Raw genomic sequence first — 19,029 nt, 5'->3', positions numbered from 1 at the left:
TCTCTATGTAGGATTTTCATTTCATGTAGTAGCTATATATTTCTTATGAAACTTTGAAGTATTTGAGAATGTTTTAAGTTACTTTTTTTCAACCACATTGCCATTTCTTCCCTTTCTCTTCCTGTCTTCTTTATCACCAACGCAAGACATCTCGTCTTGATGAACGAAAATGATCATACAAATGCAAATGTGGCATATGTTATTGGTGATCCGGAACGTTGATCTAATACGTCATCACATTTTATCATACAAATAGTTTGAATATATAGCATTAATCTAGTGGATCCTGAATTCTACCATGGACAACCCTAGCCCTACAAAAACATCCCTCCACTGACAGGGTTGCAACTGATTGTTTCTTTCATAATCTAGATTGAGGGTGGCCAGGTGAAATTCTGTGGTTAATTTATCCGCAACCCCTTTAAATAACCGTATCTGAAGATTCTAAACATAAAATAAATTTGAGTCCAATAATCACTTTTGGACTCACAATCAATTCTCAAAATCCAAACCAAACAGGGCCTAATTAATCAAGGCAACTCCAACAAAGTACATCGGTTCCGCCCAATTATTTTGTTCATTATTTGAACAGAACACTAGAATTGGCTAGAGTCGGAATAGGATGCTAATGCGATCGCCTTGCATTTGGATTATCGGAATCAGTAATCAGAATTGGCATCCCATTCCAATTTTGCCGAAATCAAAATACCATCTCCCGGGTGGGAAACAGATGGAACAATTAGATGGGCTAAGTTTCTATTCCGCCCTGTTCTTCCGAAAAATCAGAATAAAGTGCAGATTCCGATACTTTTCCAGTAGATATTATCATGGGGAAATACTCAATTCCTCCATTCTTACAGACATTACCAGCAGAATTCGTTCACTTCTTACTTGTTGTATCTTTTTCTTCCCCTTGATAAATTCTACTGATTCAGTAAAAACAATGTATGAAATAAATTCAAAGAAAACTGAATATCTAAAAACAAGTTCAAAACACGATTTCAGAAATCCCAACTGAAAGAGGATAGCTTTCCTCACTGCGATGCATGCATTTTTCGACCATATATAACTGTATTGATAATTACAACAGAATTCATACCAGAACATCTAATATAAATAATTTCAACCATATGTACAGTCAAAATAAAATAATCAAATAAACAGGCAACTAATTTGGTCGATTGAATATGCGCGGTGAGATAAAAGTCTCAATAACATGACCTCCCCATGTATTTGGCTGCTTATCATACACTCCTGGGATCAGTTGATCACTTGGGATTTTTGTACATGCCATCAATAACGCTCTGAGAATAAAATTCTTCAGTTAGTATTTGATGCTCAAGAAAATATAACAAAATTACATAAGAGAGAGAGAGAGTTTCAGGGTTTTTTGAAGCTAGGAACATTTGTCAGTATCGATTATTTTAGGTTTAATATCTTATCAGCATTTTGTGGAGACAGTCAAAACAGCAAAGATTGTTCACAAAGAACTGGAAATCTAAAAGTATTTGTTCATGCCTTGATTTTTCAAAACCACTGGCTTTTCCATTCAGTGTAACAGGAATACACTTTTGCTAATTAATCCACCACATTTAATGCCAAACGAGTAGTAGCCTAGTCGCTTGATTTTTTTTTCTTTTTTTAAACAGTATCCTAGTCGCTTGATATGAATTATATTTTGGAATTAGTCTATCATTTTTTAAATTTCAACATGTTTTAGTCATCATTAAAACTATAAAATTGCTGTCGAAAACAGGTTCCAACAAGAGAATCCAACCTGATAGTATTTAAGCAACTGAGGCCGCTTTTTCTTATAGGTCGGTGTGAGAAGGTCCCGCTCCATGTCGAATGGTACTGGTTCAAGGCGGATAGCTTTCACAAACTCAAAACCTTTTAACTGCCAATCAATAACAAGTAATGATCAAGATTTGAGAAGATGTTTCAGGAGTTCAAAACCTTTTTAACTTGGAAACGAAGAAAAAGTATTTCAAGGAAGAGAAGAAAGAAATGTCATTAAAGCTCTGGGAAAGCTCCTGATTACCTGCTTTGCTTTTGCAGTCTTTGCCAGTTCCCCGAGAATGAATTCTTTAGCCTTGGCATTCTCACAAAGGGCAGTAAAATCCCCAGTCTGCCCATTCTCTTGAGCCCAGCGCTCAAGTGCTTGCTGGTTGGGATTGGCAACGGCGACAAGGAAAGACTCGAAGCTGTTTCCGTATATCCATATCTGGAGCACAAGATAACCACAATGTTTTCATAAGCAGAACTTCAGACAAAATAGGGCAACTAGACAAATTATTGAGAACATGGATTTAGGTATGTGATGAAGGGAAAAAGTCTAAAATCCTTTGCCTCCATACAAAAGAACTCAAGCTTCTGACTGCTCATTGTTTAAACTTTGTCTCAACCATCCCTAAATTAAAACATGTTCCTAAAACACGGCTTTCATAAGATTAGAAACCCCAACCAGACGTTGGAATAAAACTGAAATACTGGAGTTCAAAAGAAGCGACTTTAAGAAACCAGTGAATACCGATCCAGCTGAGCAGGCCACCGAATCAACAATTTCAGTAATTTTATTCAACTCACTGGGTTAAAAAAGTGACACTGCTTTAAACTCAAAAAAAAAAGAAAGGAGAAGAAGAAGAAGGAAGTTTAACGATGTGAAGCAAACCAATGCAGAAATATAAGACCGACCACTCATGACAATGGTATCTAGGTGAATCTCTTTAAAATTCAAGAAGATGAAACTTTGTTGCAGATGATGATAATACCAATGATTATTGCTCATGACAATGGTATTTAGATGAAGCTCTTTAAAATTCAAGAGGTAATTTTGTTGCAAATTAGGATAGTATCAATTATTATGTAGAACCTTTCTCAGATTGAACTTATGAAATGAGCAAGAATAATGTAAAAGAAACTAGAAACAGTAACTGCACAGATCCATTTCAAAAGTAGCCCATGAAGGTCAATACATACAGAGTCGACTTCAGGAACAAGACCATAAATGTTCTCCAGATTTTCAACTGCAACATATTCTCCTTGTGAAAGCTTGAATATGTTCTTTTTCCTGTCAATAATTTTCATGCTTCCGTCTGGTTGCCACTCACCAATATCCCCTGTGAACAGAGATCATTGAACAGTGTGGTTGGTGAAATGGCCTTGAAAAGGATGCAAGATAGGAAAATTGGATCCAATCATAATTGATAAACAGCACAGTGTGATTAATGAAATTGGATGCAATATAAGATGGATGCCAATGGTCCAGATAAATGTAAAAGATGGAAAACCTGTGTGGAACCATCCATCAACCATAACCTCTTTAGTGAGGTCTTCCCGTTTGTAGTATCCTGAGAATAATGTCTTCCCCTTCACACAGACTTCCCCACGTGGTGTGCTTGAATTGGCATCATAACCCATTTCAGGAACAGACTCCAGGCACACATCCACATTCGGTACAGGAGGGCCCACTGTACCAAGCATTGACAGTTGATCCGGTAGCGAGACAAATGTCCCCGCACAGGTTTCGGTCAGACCTACAGTGAAAAACAAAAATGTATCTAACTATCCAAGATAATCCATTCACTAAGAAACATATCATTTCTGCTATGGCCCATGACAGATTTGGCATGAGCTCTTAAATTGGTTGAGGAATAAAAAACTGCCGTTACTGAGTTCTAACATTATAAGAGGAAGAATCAAATCATAAGCTCGTTCTAGAATCCGTAATGAAGATAAAGTACAAAAAAGATTCACAAGGATGATACCATAGCCTTGTAGGACATGAGAACATGCCACCACCCGTAGAAAAGCTTCTACATGAGTAGCAAGTGGAGCCGCTCCGGATAGAATAAGTCGTACATTTCCACCCAACCCTTGCTTTACCTGAAGAAACCACAAAAACCACGATTATCAAGATTCTGGCAGTCCAGACTTGATATTATGATAGCTACTACTCCTTGCAATCATAGTGATAAATCTCATTCCCAATATTTTCTCAGTTGTTTTTTTTTTTTTTTTTTTTTTTTTTTTTTTTTTTTTTTTTTGGGGGGGGGGGGGGGGTGGGTGGGTTTCTTGGGGAAATAATTCAAGTGTATGAGTAATCTTAAAATAGGAAAAATGGAAATAAATATTAAAGATGAAAATGAAAATATCGCAAAAAAGTATTGCGATGTTTACACAAGGAAGTCCATGTGTGTGTCCTGAGACTTTAAAAATGAGGGTAACATTTTAAAAGCCAACCTACCGAAAAATAAATATTTTAATAAGCTTGGCAATATTTATCAGTGTGCAAGCAATAGAAAACATTCTATGCAACCGATATTTAGGTCATGGCTTCTAATCCTGCTACCATTAGGTATTGATATAAATGAGCCGACTGATGTACCAGAAAAAAAATAAAAGAATAGAAAAGGTTCTCCGTGAAAAAATAGACTTTGAAAAGTAAAAGAAAAAAGGTTCTCTGTGGGGAAATAAACTTTATTACCATTAAGAAAAAAGTTTAGCTACCTTATTGAAAACTACTTTGTCAAAAATTGGAGCTGCCTCTACATGTTTACTTCCCTTCCGCATGTTCCACTGTTTGCTGCACCATTTCCAACTCACAGATTAAACCACCAGAATTGCCCAATCAAAACAAGAAATTTGATACTTGGGGGACATGCTACCAAACAAAATGGGAACAGCCATAATAAAATGAAGTGAATATGCACATTGTTACAAAAAAAAATATACGAAGGAAACAGCTTGCTATGGGAGGAAAGACACAACAAGAAATGCATAATATCTAAAACTCGATCATGTCCAAACAGGATTATAATGATTCATGAAACTACTATAACAAGTAGCCAAGTCAAGGTAATCCGTCATGGATAAATGGATCATGCTTTTAAAGTTAGAATTCGTAGAACTTACTATGCATATGCAATGTTAAAAAGTGTATGTTTCAATAAACCTCCTGAAGAAATCTTCTCTGTCAGACCTGAAAATAAATGCACAGCAGCTAAGAAAATATCTATAAGATAAAAAAGACAAACATATATGGCATGGATAAGTTTACATTCTTGTATTTCTGCGTCAGTTATTGGTGTAAGGTAATGGCTAGAGAATGAAGAGCGGCTAGTAGGATATCAGAGAATCAGGGATTGTGATGTGTTATTACAATAATATAAAGGGAGACAATGGTACCTGAATAAACCCGATCCAACACACGGGGAACGGCACAGAAAATAGTTGGTTTTAATTCCCCGAGATCTTCAATCAGTAACTTGACATCCTGGAGATGATAACCATAATCAATTATTGAATTGGTAGCCTATTCGTAAAAGAGGGACATCATATACTCAAGCAACTTACCCCACGCCAAAACCCTATGGAGGCACCACTAGAAATAAACAACTCCTCAATCACCCGATCAAATATATGTGCAAGAGGGAGATACGATAAAAACACATCATCTTGACTCAACTGAAAAAATTTCCAAGAACAAAATTTGTAAGAAAACATAATAAAATTGTATCATTTGTATGTTTACCCTTGCCAGTGCCAATAACCGCTCCACAGATACTGGATACAGCCTCAAACGTCTCTTTTATATTTAAATTTACATTATTCACAAGTATGCAATGAAAATAAAGACTTCACCTCTTCATTCACAGACTTGAGCAGTCGTTTCACTCCAGCAATAAGAGTAACAATGCTTTCATTGGAAATCAATACCCCTTTAGGGTCACCGGTTGTTCCACTAGTATACATAATAGTACAGATGTCACTTTGTTTTGACATTGGAAGGTCAAATTGTTTATCATCTCCCTGTAGGCAAAACAAGTCCAACATATCATAGTTAGTGATTGTTCATAAATTATGTAAACCCGAACCAAACTGACATGTGAAGAGAAAATAGAGATGACAAAGATATGAAAGTCAAATTAAATCTTGATATACATAGAAACGATGAACCAATTCATCATGTCACTCAAGATAAAAATCATAATATTCATAATATTTTAGATCTACACTTCTTTCAATTCCTCAACCACATCAACCCATTGAATTTCATAATTTCCCACTGCTTACAGCCTCCAGTTTCCAGTCAAATAAGACCATGGTTTTAAATTTCCACTGAAACCGACACAAAATGACTGAAAATTTTCCATTTCCACCCGCAACGAAATCGAAAGCAAAACGACTGAAATGCATAAACCAAAATCATGTGTCATAGTCGCACTATATTAGTATGTATTGCATAATTATATTTATATGAACTGCATGCAAAATGCGGTGCATGTAATATTTCTAAATATTTATACGAATTACATGTGAACTTTGGTTTGTATTAAATTATCAAACATGTGCAACTGTGCATGTGACTAGGTGTTCGACTTCGATGTTTTTAAACCATCATGGATGATTGTCTTGCCTATATGATGGTTTCTAAGTGAGTATTTGTGCATAAGCATTTCCTGAAGTTTCATCCTTAATGTGTAGTTTTTACAGCATTTCCACCAAATTTTCCAACCAAAAATGAAACATTTCTGTTTCAATGTTGACTAAAACTGAAATTTAAAACCTTGAATAAGACAACAATTGAACCAATGCGAAGAAATTTCACTAAACAATGAACCAATTCAAAACTCACAGGTTACTACTTGCAAAATAGAAAAAAAACAAGCAATAACTGAAAATTAAGGGGGGCTAATTTAAAAATAGACATTGACTGTGATGAGTAGGGCAAAGTTGGTTTTTTAAATGACTACTTCATCAACCAGAAACAAGAAAAGATATAAATCCAATAACCACTGAAATAATGACTACTTCATCAGCCTATGAGAAGAAGTATCAACAACTATGGATGAAAATATCTATAAGGAAAAGCACTTGGCCTACCAGAAGCAAAAATTCATCCCAAGAATATAATGCCAAACCAAACTTTCCGGTCTCTTCTCTTTGTTCGGGTGTAACCTTGCCAAAGCTCACAATGGCTGCAGCATAAAATGTCCACATCAATTTGTGATCTAAGTTGTGCATTAGCATTAAAAAGAAATGAGCATAATATCACTTACTTCTCAAGAAATTTGTTGTATTAGGAAATGTTTTCAAAACCTGAAATGAGACAATCCATCAGAGAAAATAATCCAGTATAAACAACAAAGTGTGCATATCTATTAGATCAATGGTCCTTTCAAGAACCAACAAAAATGTAATCACGAACTTAAGCAATATAATATGTACTTAATGGAAAAATGCTAGCATTGACTGACTTGCATTTCTCCATCTACTTCAAGCTATGTTGCACGGATTCGGATTCGGGTGTCAGAATCCGACACGGATTCGAGGTGTCGGATTCGGCTAGCCCCAAAAACAAGGATTCGGATTCGGCATTTTTATTAAATTAATTAAAAATAAAAATGATTTTCTTATCTAAAAATCCTGCAACAAAGAAGTTGTATATTCTCCTTTTTCTTCCCTGGTCCACACCCTTCCAGTGTAAAAAAGTTGTATTAAATACACTAAAGTGGGGTGGATTGGGGAATAAAAGGGGGTGAATATATCAGTTGCCTAATTTAATGAAAAATAATGCATACATTCCACTATTCCACAATAAGGAGAAGACCCAAAACCGAAGCACCCAATAAAATAATATAAAGAAGCTACTTCACCTTCCAAATTAAAACCACTGCATAGTGCTAATTTGCAACTGAGTGTGGCCCCAAAACTGATTATTGGACTCCAAATTACGTTTAATTTGGAGTCTATTAATCAGTTTGTGGTCCACAAACGGCTGCAAAAATCTGAAACGAACAGGGCCTAAGAATTAAAAGGGCTTCAATGTTTTAAAAATCAAAGAAAAAAGCGGGATTTCAATCGGTTCTCAAAATCAAAAGAAAAATTAAAGGTGGTATCAATCGGTTCTCAAAATCCAAAGAAAACAAAGGTTCTCAAAATCCAAAGAATAAAAAGGGGTTTCAATTGGTTCTCCTAATGCAAAGGAAAAAATGGGGTTTCAATCAGGTCTGCAAATCCAGAGGAAAAAAAGGTTTTCGATCGGTGGAAAAATAAAGAGAAGTTCTCATGAGGAGAAGTAGACAAAAAGAGGGAAGAGAGTAGAGAGAGGAGAGAAGAAGAAAGATGGAACAACCTGGTGGGTCTTCTTCTTCTTCTTCTTCTTCTTCTTCTTCTTCTAGAGTGCAACTGATGGAGGGTTGAACAAGAAAGAAACGATGGAGAAGGCTTGAGGTTGTATTTTTTTTTTGGGCTGTATTGAGCTATTTTTAGTATTGAAGAGTCCTGCAAAAAAGAGGCAACTTTCCAAAGCCCTTCCTTTTATCATAATATATTGGTCGGTTGCCTTTTTGTCAAAGGAAAAAATCGTAAAAGCAGCGGGTTTTCCCAGATTCGCCTAGAAATTAGCAATTGACGTGTCAGATTCCTCGCTTCAAATTTAAGTAACGTCGTGGAGACGTACAGAGACGTCTCTAGCCGAATCTAAAGTGAATCCATGTCCGAATCCGTGTCCAAACGTCTCGACAAGTGATACGGCACATTGACACCACAAATCCGCGCAACACAGACTTCAAGTAAATGAAACATATTGATTTATTACATGAAAACACCTTTTAGACCTTTCCAAACCTTAGTTTGAGTATTTTGGAACATCGTATCTGAGATATTTGTGACACATGGTCAAAGATCTATAGGAGAGAAAATGCCTCCCCAGAGAGTCGACATTACATTTTGGCTTCCAGACTGTTTTCTTTTGCCTCTTTCTATTGTTGTATTTTTCTTGGGCTGTCTTTCCCTTTATATTCTTCTTCATTTCTTATTTTGTATTACTTTTCTGTGACCATCTTGGTCATTTGGCTCTTGCCCCTTTGCACTAATAAAATTTCATCATTTAAAAATACGAGTGGTGAGATTAGAAGAGGAGAAGCGTGAAGAGCTCTGCTTCGGCAAACACATCCTGGTAGGAGAAAATTGTAGGAGGATACTACGGCTTTACATTATTGCTAAAAAAAAAGTTCGCCTTCACATATAGCGCAAATTGGACAGAAAGGTAGGAGAAAGGTTTTTGCAAGACATAGATGGAGTAATCCTTGTTATTTGAGGAAGACTTTAGCTCGAAACCATACTCCTATGGAAAGAGAGAAAGGTGTAGGATAACTATAAGTAGGGAGAGCTTTTCAGAATTTTGAGTCACCACGAACTGACAATAAAAAATGGTATGCTGGTGGTCGGACCGCTTCTTGATTTCAACCGATTAAGAGGAACATTTTATGAGGGTGGAATAAAGTGTTATATTGAGACCAAATTTGAATCCCCTTCGGGTGTTACTAGTCAGCGGGGATAACATGTGGTTCAATTCCATTTTAAGTTTGACGCTGTGTTTTGAATTGCATGGTTACAAGAACTAGAAGAGGAATAATGGAAATCAAAAGAGGCCATAAAAAAATTAATAGACATGAGGCAAAGATAAAAGAGCAGAAAAGGAAACTCTTTTCGGAAGATTAAGAAGGCGAAAGATTAGTACCACAAGAAATTGTTTCACTAAATAGTGAAGAAAGAGTGGGCATCATATTCACAGTAAATAAGACAATAATGATTGAAGAAGGAATTTCGAAGATGCCATCATGGGAGGGGGTTATTTGAAGAACAAGAACTGAAGTGGCCGAAGCCGATAAAACACCAAATTCTTTCATTGGATGACAAATGCTAGGAGACGGGACTGGAATCATGTTTAAATGATGAAATTGAGAAAGGAATTATGTGACATACCAATTCCTACTCTTATAATTGTGAATTTGGCAATAATAAACAATTTCAAAAAAAAAATATTGCTTTTTTATGGTTTGCAGTGACAACAAGTTGCATAAAGCTCAGTCTTGTGATATCCATATTTTTCATTATGGAATCATGTTTCCCATCAATATAAAAATCGAATACGAAAATAAAAGCAAAGGTGACATTTATCATTTTGTTTTGGATTAGGTTCTTCCAAAAAATATATCAAATTCTAAAATATGAATTTTAAATTTTCAAGGCACATTGCTTTTGATAAAATACTTTTATGATTTTTTCAACTGTGTTCCAATTTGATATCTCCTAAGCCTTTGGATCCACTAAACTCAGCAAACATATTATCACATACCTCATGAATCTTTTTTTCTTCCACAAAAACAATTGAAACTTCTGCATGGCATATAATATACTCCACCGCACCAGCTCCTATATTATCATAAATGAGAGGCAAACAAATCAGTAAATTTTGCTAACCCCTCCATATCAGCAGGTCATAGCATGAAATAGACAATGCTTTAAAGTGGAGAGCATATATCATTATGTTTGCGAAACAACTTAAAAATCAGTATATGCAACTAAGCCATTATCACCCATAAAAAGCCCACATCTTTTGAACATCTAATACTCGTTTTTGAGTACTGAAAATACTGCAAATTGCATACCAAGGGTATCATATAAAGGAACGCAATAAATCCCATGAGCATTGCAGGCCTGCACAAGTTATGAAGCACCAATAAGTAACCACACAACAATCTTAAAAGGAGGTGAGGATATTTGAGCACATAGTAACTAAAATAGCTTGCACCACAAAACCACATCCATTTGTACAGAAATTCCTCCACACATTAGCAAATATCACCAGATAAACCCATAAGAAGAGATAAAGAGGCTTCTATATGTGTCTTCATGCAATAACTACGAAAATCTACAAATAAACAGTCGGTCAAGATATGCTTTTTTTTTTTTCAAAGTATGATGTCCTTCACAGGAAAGCGAATCAATACCTCCATACTCATTATCCACTCAGGACAATTAACACCATATATACCACATCGTCCTCCCTGAAAACAAAATAAAAATCAATTTCCAAGCTGCAGGGAAGGTGAATATTTCAAAAGATTTAAAGTTTAATGGAAACAAAAAAGGATATATTCAGTGCTAATCAAGCCAAACCAAAGACAGCAATAACAATATGTTAAATATAAATAAGCCCAATTTCACAAACTCACAGAAGGATCCGAATAATGAAACTCGTGATGGAAAAAACAAAAGATATTCCATTCTTCTTATATTAGGGATATAAAACAATGAAAAATAATTATACAACTGCAATGTCAGCAAACAAAAGGTTTACAAAACAAATAATCAGAAGACTGAAATTCAACCCATAATCACGCAGTTTACAGAATAATTTAACCTCTTCAAGTTTCAATAACAGGTCAGCTAAAAACTACCTTGACATAGATTATAGAACTATTTTGTGGCATTGCTAAAGGACACTGAGTAGTGTGGCACCGCGAGTCTAAAAGAGATTCATAGAATTTTTTGGCTTAATAGCATTAAATTACATCTGAGTAGCTTGGTTCATAACATGAACTAAAGATTTCGATGCTTTCTCATTTTCACATTTCCTTTTTCATAATTCAACCACTTTAGAGCAAAGACAAAATCAAGATGTTTCAAGCATGTGTGGCACTCTGCTAATGAGATTGCAGATGAAAGCACAAAAGAGGGTATTCAACATCCTTACGTATATCTGCTCTGATTAGTTTGTGGGAATTGTTCTTTTTTTTCCTGCTGTGAGACCATCAAGGTATGCATGTTGGGTGTTCTGTTTCTCTGTTGAATATTATCATAATTCCAAAAAAAGTTCATGTGTTCATTACCCATTGTGGTGGCATTAGATCCAAACCATTATATACTTCTTTACATTTGCATGTGTGTTAAACTATAGTCATGAACAATCAATATGAGGGATTGCTAGGTACCAATTTTAATAAGGAAGTAAGCCCTTGTCATTATAAATGTGTAATCACATCTGGAGCCTTGAATATGACAAGACAGTTGACATATGATTCATAATTCAGGCCCTCACATCAAGCCATCGTACAAGAACACAATATTATATTAGAGACAACTCACCTGCTCGACACCGCAACTGCGGATGGAAAGTCCAACTTTTACTACTTTGTCATAAACTTCTTTGTATGTTAGCCATACATATTTACCAGCCTGAAAACAATGTACAGATGATATAAGAACATTAACACTTTATAATACTTCAAGATATTAACAGAGTACAGATGATATAAGAAAACAAAAATTAACAATTTGCGAGGATGATGCACCTTCCCATTCACAATCTCACGACGACCAATCATGCGGTTTTCAGGAAACTTCTCCACGGCAATGCTGCAACAAAAATAAATCGATTTTAATAATGATTATCAACACATCAACAAGCACGCATTTCTACAAGCATTCTTCAACTCCATTTAAGCTCATTAATTGGTATATCCATTAGGAGTTGTTATATGGTAACTGCACATGTACTTCCTTTCAAATATATTAGCGGAGAACAGTACAGAAAGGAATACCTATTCGATGATCCAAAGTTCCAAACTACTTCCAAACTATTCATCTGATAGGGACTACTGATGGGTCACATTCCAGAAATATCTCTCGTCAGAGTTATCATAAACCTCTGATAAATTTTCTGAAAATGTGGACTGTTGCCTTTCTATTTTCTAATTTTCCATTTTAAACGGCACAAATTAGAGAGGGTTAGAATCATTTGATGTGTGGGATTTTCGGGTCATGGCCCACCCCTAGCAGGGAAACCAAGTGAATCACTGAACAAGTTTGTCCCACAGGTACTCTTGCCCGCTAATGTATATCCTAAGGAAATGCATGCACTTACTGTAAGATCTCACATCAAAAAGGGAGAAAGTTCATACGCTATATATATGTGAACCCTCTCACTCTCCCTGTGTAGACGTGTTTTCAGCATCTCCAAGGGGAGGGCCCCGCGAAGAGGGTAGGGCACGGTTAGTGCTGCTGGAAAACAAAACCGGAGAGAGTAGAAGACCCAGAACCGGGCAATATTTACACATTCAGATCGGGGCGTGACACTTACCATGTAACAGTTAATCCATTAATTCCCCTTCAATTTGGAACTCGTGACAATAGTCAAGAGGCCAATTCAACCCTAAGCATCTAGACGTTTCAAATGAAGACCACAAATCCATCATTGCTTTATGGTTTAGATTTTTATAGAAGATGAACAGAAACAGATGCAGGCACATGTATGCCTGCTGCCTGCAGTTGCACACTGTGAGGCTTACTAAAAATAAAATAAAAATTTTGGTCAATGGTAAGAACTAAATCGATACTCCAAATAATCCTAGACCACAAAAGTAATAATATAAGGCAATAGATGTACATATGGATCATGCCTAGTTATACATATCCTAGAATTGTGATTTATAAGGAGACGGTCAGTTATACATAAAGATCGTAAATATGAGGAGTAACAATCCATGAATAAAGATTACATATTGCTCATAATCTCCATGCGAGAGATCGATGACCTTAAAGTAACAAATTACGAACACTTAACAAAAGCGAAATTAAGGAATACCATAGAAAACCAAACAAAGTCCGAAATTACATATCGATCAAGGAAAAGATTTGAAGTCTCGAATTCCGAAACAAGAATCCGAATCATCTTTAAAAAGACAACGAAAGAAGAAGAAAATAACTGACCGGAAAACGTCCCAACAGGTTTCCATTCCATCAACGGGCGGAGGAAAACCGTCCTTAGCAAACATGCTCCGGTAAACCGGACCGACAGACGGCCTACCGCCGGTAGCCTCTTTCGCTTTCTCGACCTCGAAGACGAACTTTTTACTCGCCATTTATCAGAGCTTCTTTGCTTCTTTTTTTCTTTTTGGCGATTTCTAGGGTTCCAAAAGAGAAGGAATTGTGGTGGTGTATTTGAAGAGAATGATGCAAAGAAACAGAGACAAAAAGTCGAATTTTAGAAAGTTTTGGTGACCAACGCCATTAGACAATATTCTCAATCTGTTGTATCTGCTATTGCTAACGTTAGCTTGACTTTCTTCTATACAAAAACAGAGGACTTTTCCCAGCTTATCACGCTTTGTTTTTATAAGGCGAGGGTTGAGTTAATCTAGGGTTAACATTTTAGCTTGGTCGAGATTTCTCTAGCGATTCTGGACCGTAGGATCTTACACTTGCTTTATCTCGGATCGGGAACGTGTGGTTGGGGTTTTTTGGGGTGACTGGTGCAAGAATTTTAGTTTCTTGCTATAAATAGAATTTATTGAAGGGCGATGATATTTTCACTGAGGGCTGCAAATGAACCGAGCCGGCTCACGAACATGTTTCGGTTCGGCTCGTTAAAAGTTCGGCTCGGACTCGTTTGTTTACTAAACGAGCCGAACCCAAGCCCAAAAATTAGGCTCGCCAAATAAACGAGCCGAACTTGAGCTTTGTATAGTTCGGCTCGGAAAAGCTTGCGAGTTTTTTAGGCTCGATTCATAAACGAGCCGAGCCGAGCCGAGCTTTAAAGCTTGGATTATGTTTGCTTTTTATATATAAAATAAAAGAATGTGAGTTATTTATTATAAATGAAAGTTTGGCTAAGTGGTTAAGGCACTGGATTTAGAAGGGGCTTGGGTTCAAATCCCCACATATGTATGTTTTTATCATTCTTGAGACAAGCCCGAGCTGAGCCGAACACGAGCCTTTATAAAAACTAAACAAGCCGAGCCCAAACACCCCAAAGCTCGGCTTGGCTCGGCTCATTTGCAGCCCTACTTTCACTCCCCTTGCACTACGCCTTTTTTTTTTCTTGATGACGTAGGCTGTCCCCACCCCCTTCGGGAGTAGGACTAGTCCCGGATACACGCAACAACCCACTCACCACGTGTATCAGGTAAGTCGGGGGCTGGATTTGAACGCTATGCATTCCCACCCATTATAACGCTTTTTGACGTCCAATCAACGTTAAAAGGGGGAGCGGATGCTTACTGCAGGGGGAGTGTTTATGGAAGGATAAATTACAGGGTGACACTAATTATAGTTCAACTAAACTCGGCTGGGAGGATAAACGGGCAGATTGGACCAAGAAATTATATTGTAACCGGGCCAGGTACGGATTCGGGCTATTCAGTATTCGACCCTATATTTCCTGAAGTCATCCAGAAGAAAGGACTTTAGTCACCTATCAAAAAACAAAGAGAGGACTTAGTCGGATGCTAAACTGAATGGCGCCTTTTCAAAAAACTAGCTACAAGGGAGCCCTCACTGGACAATCTCAACAAATTCCTTTCTCTTATTCCTTTAATTTTCTGCCAATATAAATACATTTTGGTGAGATTGTCCGATAGAGGAACCCTTGTAGCTGATTTTTGCAAGGGCAACCTTTAATTTTAGCATTCCTCCAATAAAAATACCCTAAATTGTGATAATTACCAGAAGGGCAATGATATATGGGACCCGCGGGTTGGTGTGCCAATCCGATGAATTTGTTGGCGGACAAGTGTCGGGCATATATCACTTTTTAAGGAGAGAACAACCAGTCACGTGGATTAAATGAATAAGACAAAATCTACTCTCCTAAAATATGAGCTGCCCACGAAATGCCCTCTAGTCCATCTTAAATTCTAGTCCATCTTAAATGTGGGGCTTTTAGTACCTAATATGCTCTGTTTGGATGCCATTAATTCGTTGGGAGATCTATATCCCAGCGGTCAAAGGGGAGATTAAAGGGGAGATCTAAAGCAGATCAGTCAACGGGGAAATTAAGGGTGGAAGAAAGAAACATTGTTTGGTTTGTCTTGCAAATATTGGGGGGGTTTCGGATAAGGGCAAAAAGATCTCCCCAAGATCTTCTCCACAAATTTCTTTGATTTGAAGAAATTTGGAGAGAAGATCTCGAGCGCGCCGCATCACCCGACAGTGCTAGTGGTCAAAGACCTTAAAAGGCAACCAAACAATCTCAAGAAGATCTCAAGAAGATGTTCTCCCCTCAATCTCCTAAAAAATAGCCAACCAAACAGAGTATATGATTCATTGATCTAGACTCATCCCATCCCATCACCCCCGCGCCCCGCCCCGCCCCGCCCCGCCCCGCCCCAAGGGTAATACACCCCACTTTTAACGTGAATTATGGGCAAACTTTGTCGTTTTTCGACGTCAAATCACGTGAAAAGTGGGGTGTACTATCCTACATGCGGCGACAAAAATCATCTCCATTAAATTTTAATAAAGCTTTCTCTTACCGTCTCCTCAGTCCTCACCAACTCCCTCGTATTCTAGGAAAGCAAATCCCTGTGTAAGCTAATATTCCAGGGAAAAAAAAATCACGCTAGCCAAACGTGCCTCTATGGCTCTGTTTCTTTCGACATAAGATGGGCATAAAACAAATATCAGGCCCATTTAAGCTGAGTTTGGCGTGACCCACTAGAAGATATGGGGATCCCTGAGTGTGTTTAGAATGGACGGTTAAAAAAAGGACAAGTCTTATTAAGATTGTTCACAAAATAAAAAAATCTAACATAGATTTTATATTGATTTCCTGATAGAGGGACTTGTCCAGGATTAGGAATCGAGGTGCCCGATAGAGCAATTCCATTTACTTGTAAATTAGCCCCTAAAGTAAGGGCATTGTCATCTCATAAAACAATTTTGTGTCCCAATCTTGCAGATTTTTTTCATCAATCCTTCACCACGTGTCTCATGGTGATGGCCCTTCTTTTTATGTCAAAACATTAGCCTATTTTTCTAGAATATTTCAGATACTAGTAAAAAACCCGTGCGATGCACGGGCCGACAAAGAACGGTACGGACCACGTGATAGGTTGATCCAAACCGTCCTTGTGATGGAACACAACATAAATAGGTTGTGCCCCAAAAATCATTTCCATAGGCCGATCCTAGCCCTCCAATCTATAGATGTTTCCATAATTCCTCTTATCTTAAATCGGATGGTCAAGATCACCCTATAGTTTTTTAATTAAAAAACCAAAGGAGGGGGGTAAGATCGAAATTATACGGCTCTAATGGGTGCCTTTGTTAAAAGCATAAAGGAGGGGTAGGATTGAAATTATATGATCTAATGGGTGCCTTTGTTAAAAGCATAAAGGAGGGGGGTAGGATTGCAATTATATGAGTTGAATGGGGGCATTTGTTCAAAAAAGTCAAAAAATGTGAAGTGTAATTCTCACGGATTTTTCAAAAAAATCGAAAAAACTCTCTCTTTTCATCCCGGCTTATTATAGTAGATAAATGACATTACTGGTGATTGAGGAGGAACAAGTTGGGGCATGGCCTTAGGGGTGCAACTCGGGCGGGTCGGTTCGGGTTTGGGTTAGGCCCGAGCAACCATTTACCCAACCCAAACCCGAGTTCCAACCCCACGAGGTTCAACCCGACCCGACCCGAGCAACCCTTTTTGCCAACCCGAACCCGACCCAACCCGAGTTCAACCCGACCCAACCCAACCCGAGATTTTAAGCTTAAAAACTAAAAAAGTTATTAAAAATTCCAGGTTGAACTCGGGTCAGGTTGCCCAAGCCCTCAAACCGAACCCGACCCGAACTCAACCCGGGTTGAGAAAATCCAACCTGTACCTGACTTGAACTCAACCCAACCTGAGTTTTTTCCGGGTTGAACCCACCGGGTTGAACCCACCGGGTTCGAGTTGAGCCCGCCCGAGTTGCACCCCTAATGGCCTATCTATAGTGAGATTAATATAAGATTGACCCTCACTTTTACATTTAAGATGAGCAGATATGTTATATAATAAGATTTAGGGAATGCGCGTGCTTACATTTAATATGAGCAGATATAAAATATAAGAAGATTTTATGGGAAGAGTGCACGTAAGGTTGCTAACGACTCCAGAAAAGATAGGTCTGTCATAACTAAGGCCATTTTAGTTTAAGATTATGACAAGTGATTGTGAGTGCCAAACCTATGACTATTGGACTCAAAATTAAATTTAAATTTTAGTCCAATATTCATTGTAGCAGTCACAATCGGTTGTTATAATCTTAAATGAAAAGGTCCTAAGAAGTAGAGAAAGAACTCTCTCTCTCTCTCTCTCTCTCTCTCATAGGTGGAAGATTGTTTCTCTTTAGAGGAGGCTCCAATCAGCTAGAGGTTGATGTAGTTCAAAAATCTGGACGCTCTTCATGGCGAGCAGCGGATGCAAGATTGATAAAATAAATGAAAACGGGGCCCTTCGAACACCGTCGTAGGAAATATAATACTTTGATCACTGTCGAAGGGGATGTGATTTACTTCGATCCAATCGAGGTCGAGTTTCTCAGAGCGAAACTAGAAAATACTCCGACAGGTGCTGATCCAAGCAACCAAAAGTTCTCAAAAGGCTAAAGGCAAATTTCATTCAATAATAAGTCTCTTACAATGCTTACATAACATATATTTATAATAAAAGAAATTCTAAAAGCTAACTTAATATCCAAGCAACTAATCATAACCGTCCATCTAAAATAACATAAATAAAACTTAAAACTTGACTAAAACTTACATAAGTAGTACTCCCGTAATATACCTATACCACATTAGTAAAACGCCTTTAACTTTGTCAAATCAATTCCAAATCGCATAATCTTGTGCTCTTTAGATAGGAAATTGAAAAACCTTTCTAAAAACACTAAAATCATGGCAAAAGAACAAGATTTGATACCCTAAAATAATACTACAAATAAAATGACGAAAATACAAATTAGAAAATAAGAAACTTGTTCACGCCAATAAACCGAACTATTCTTGGTGATTTTTGTCCGCATCACATTCCTAAGATCACAATTAGTGCAATTGCATTAAAGGGAACATGATAAGCCAAAAAAGATAGACGATGATGAGTTTGAGAGAATAGATCAAGTGCTCTCTCTAGAGTTGGGTAAGTAATAGTTTACTCATAACAAGCTACACATTTGCATTAGTCAATTTTATCATGTTAAGTAAAGTCAGGATCAAGATGATTCGATGATATGTAGCCAAAGATTGCAACCAATGAATATTTTTGTTGATGACAAACAAGTAGAACACTAATTAAAAATCTTTAGGTCGTTAAAAAACAAACCAATGGGAATTGGTGAATCGTTTCACATATGCAGGGCTCCTCTTGTAATTTCGTAAGAGCATTAAGAAAGAGAGGAGATTGAGTATACAAACATT

The 19,029-nt window shown here is 37.2% G+C and overlaps 1 protein-coding gene across 1 annotated transcript; it reads right to left on the bottom strand.

The window, feature by feature from the left end:
- Positions 1–1,008: 1,008 nt before the first annotated feature.
- LOC143859981 (long chain acyl-CoA synthetase 4-like) lies at positions 1,009–13,949 on the bottom strand. Its single transcript, XM_077370473.1, has 19 exons — positions 13,561–13,949; positions 12,144–12,207; positions 11,938–12,027; positions 10,800–10,856; positions 10,458–10,506; positions 10,145–10,221; positions 7,062–7,101; positions 6,886–6,980; positions 5,644–5,811; positions 5,356–5,466; positions 5,188–5,275; positions 4,915–4,981; positions 4,510–4,585; positions 3,768–3,885; positions 3,291–3,536; positions 2,980–3,119; positions 2,042–2,224; positions 1,778–1,897; positions 1,009–1,304 (listed from the first exon to the last, which is right to left on the bottom strand). Exons 1-19 carry the CDS (start codon positions 13,710–13,712, stop codon positions 1,269–1,271), a joined length of 1,977 nt encoding a protein of 658 aa, XP_077226588.1. The 5' UTR covers positions 13,713–13,949; the 3' UTR covers positions 1,009–1,268.
- Positions 13,950–19,029: the final 5,080 nt, after the last annotated feature.

This window comes from Tasmannia lanceolata, unplaced genomic scaffold (genome assembly GCF_043159265.1).
Source record: "Tasmannia lanceolata isolate RefF3 unplaced genomic scaffold, GAP_Taslan_0.1 ptg000037l, whole genome shotgun sequence".
In the NCBI taxonomy this organism is placed as follows: Eukaryota; Viridiplantae; Streptophyta; class Magnoliopsida; order Canellales; family Winteraceae; genus Tasmannia; species Tasmannia lanceolata.
Note: the sequence above shows the minus strand (reverse complement) of the source record. Positions and strands in the feature narration are given on the sequence as shown.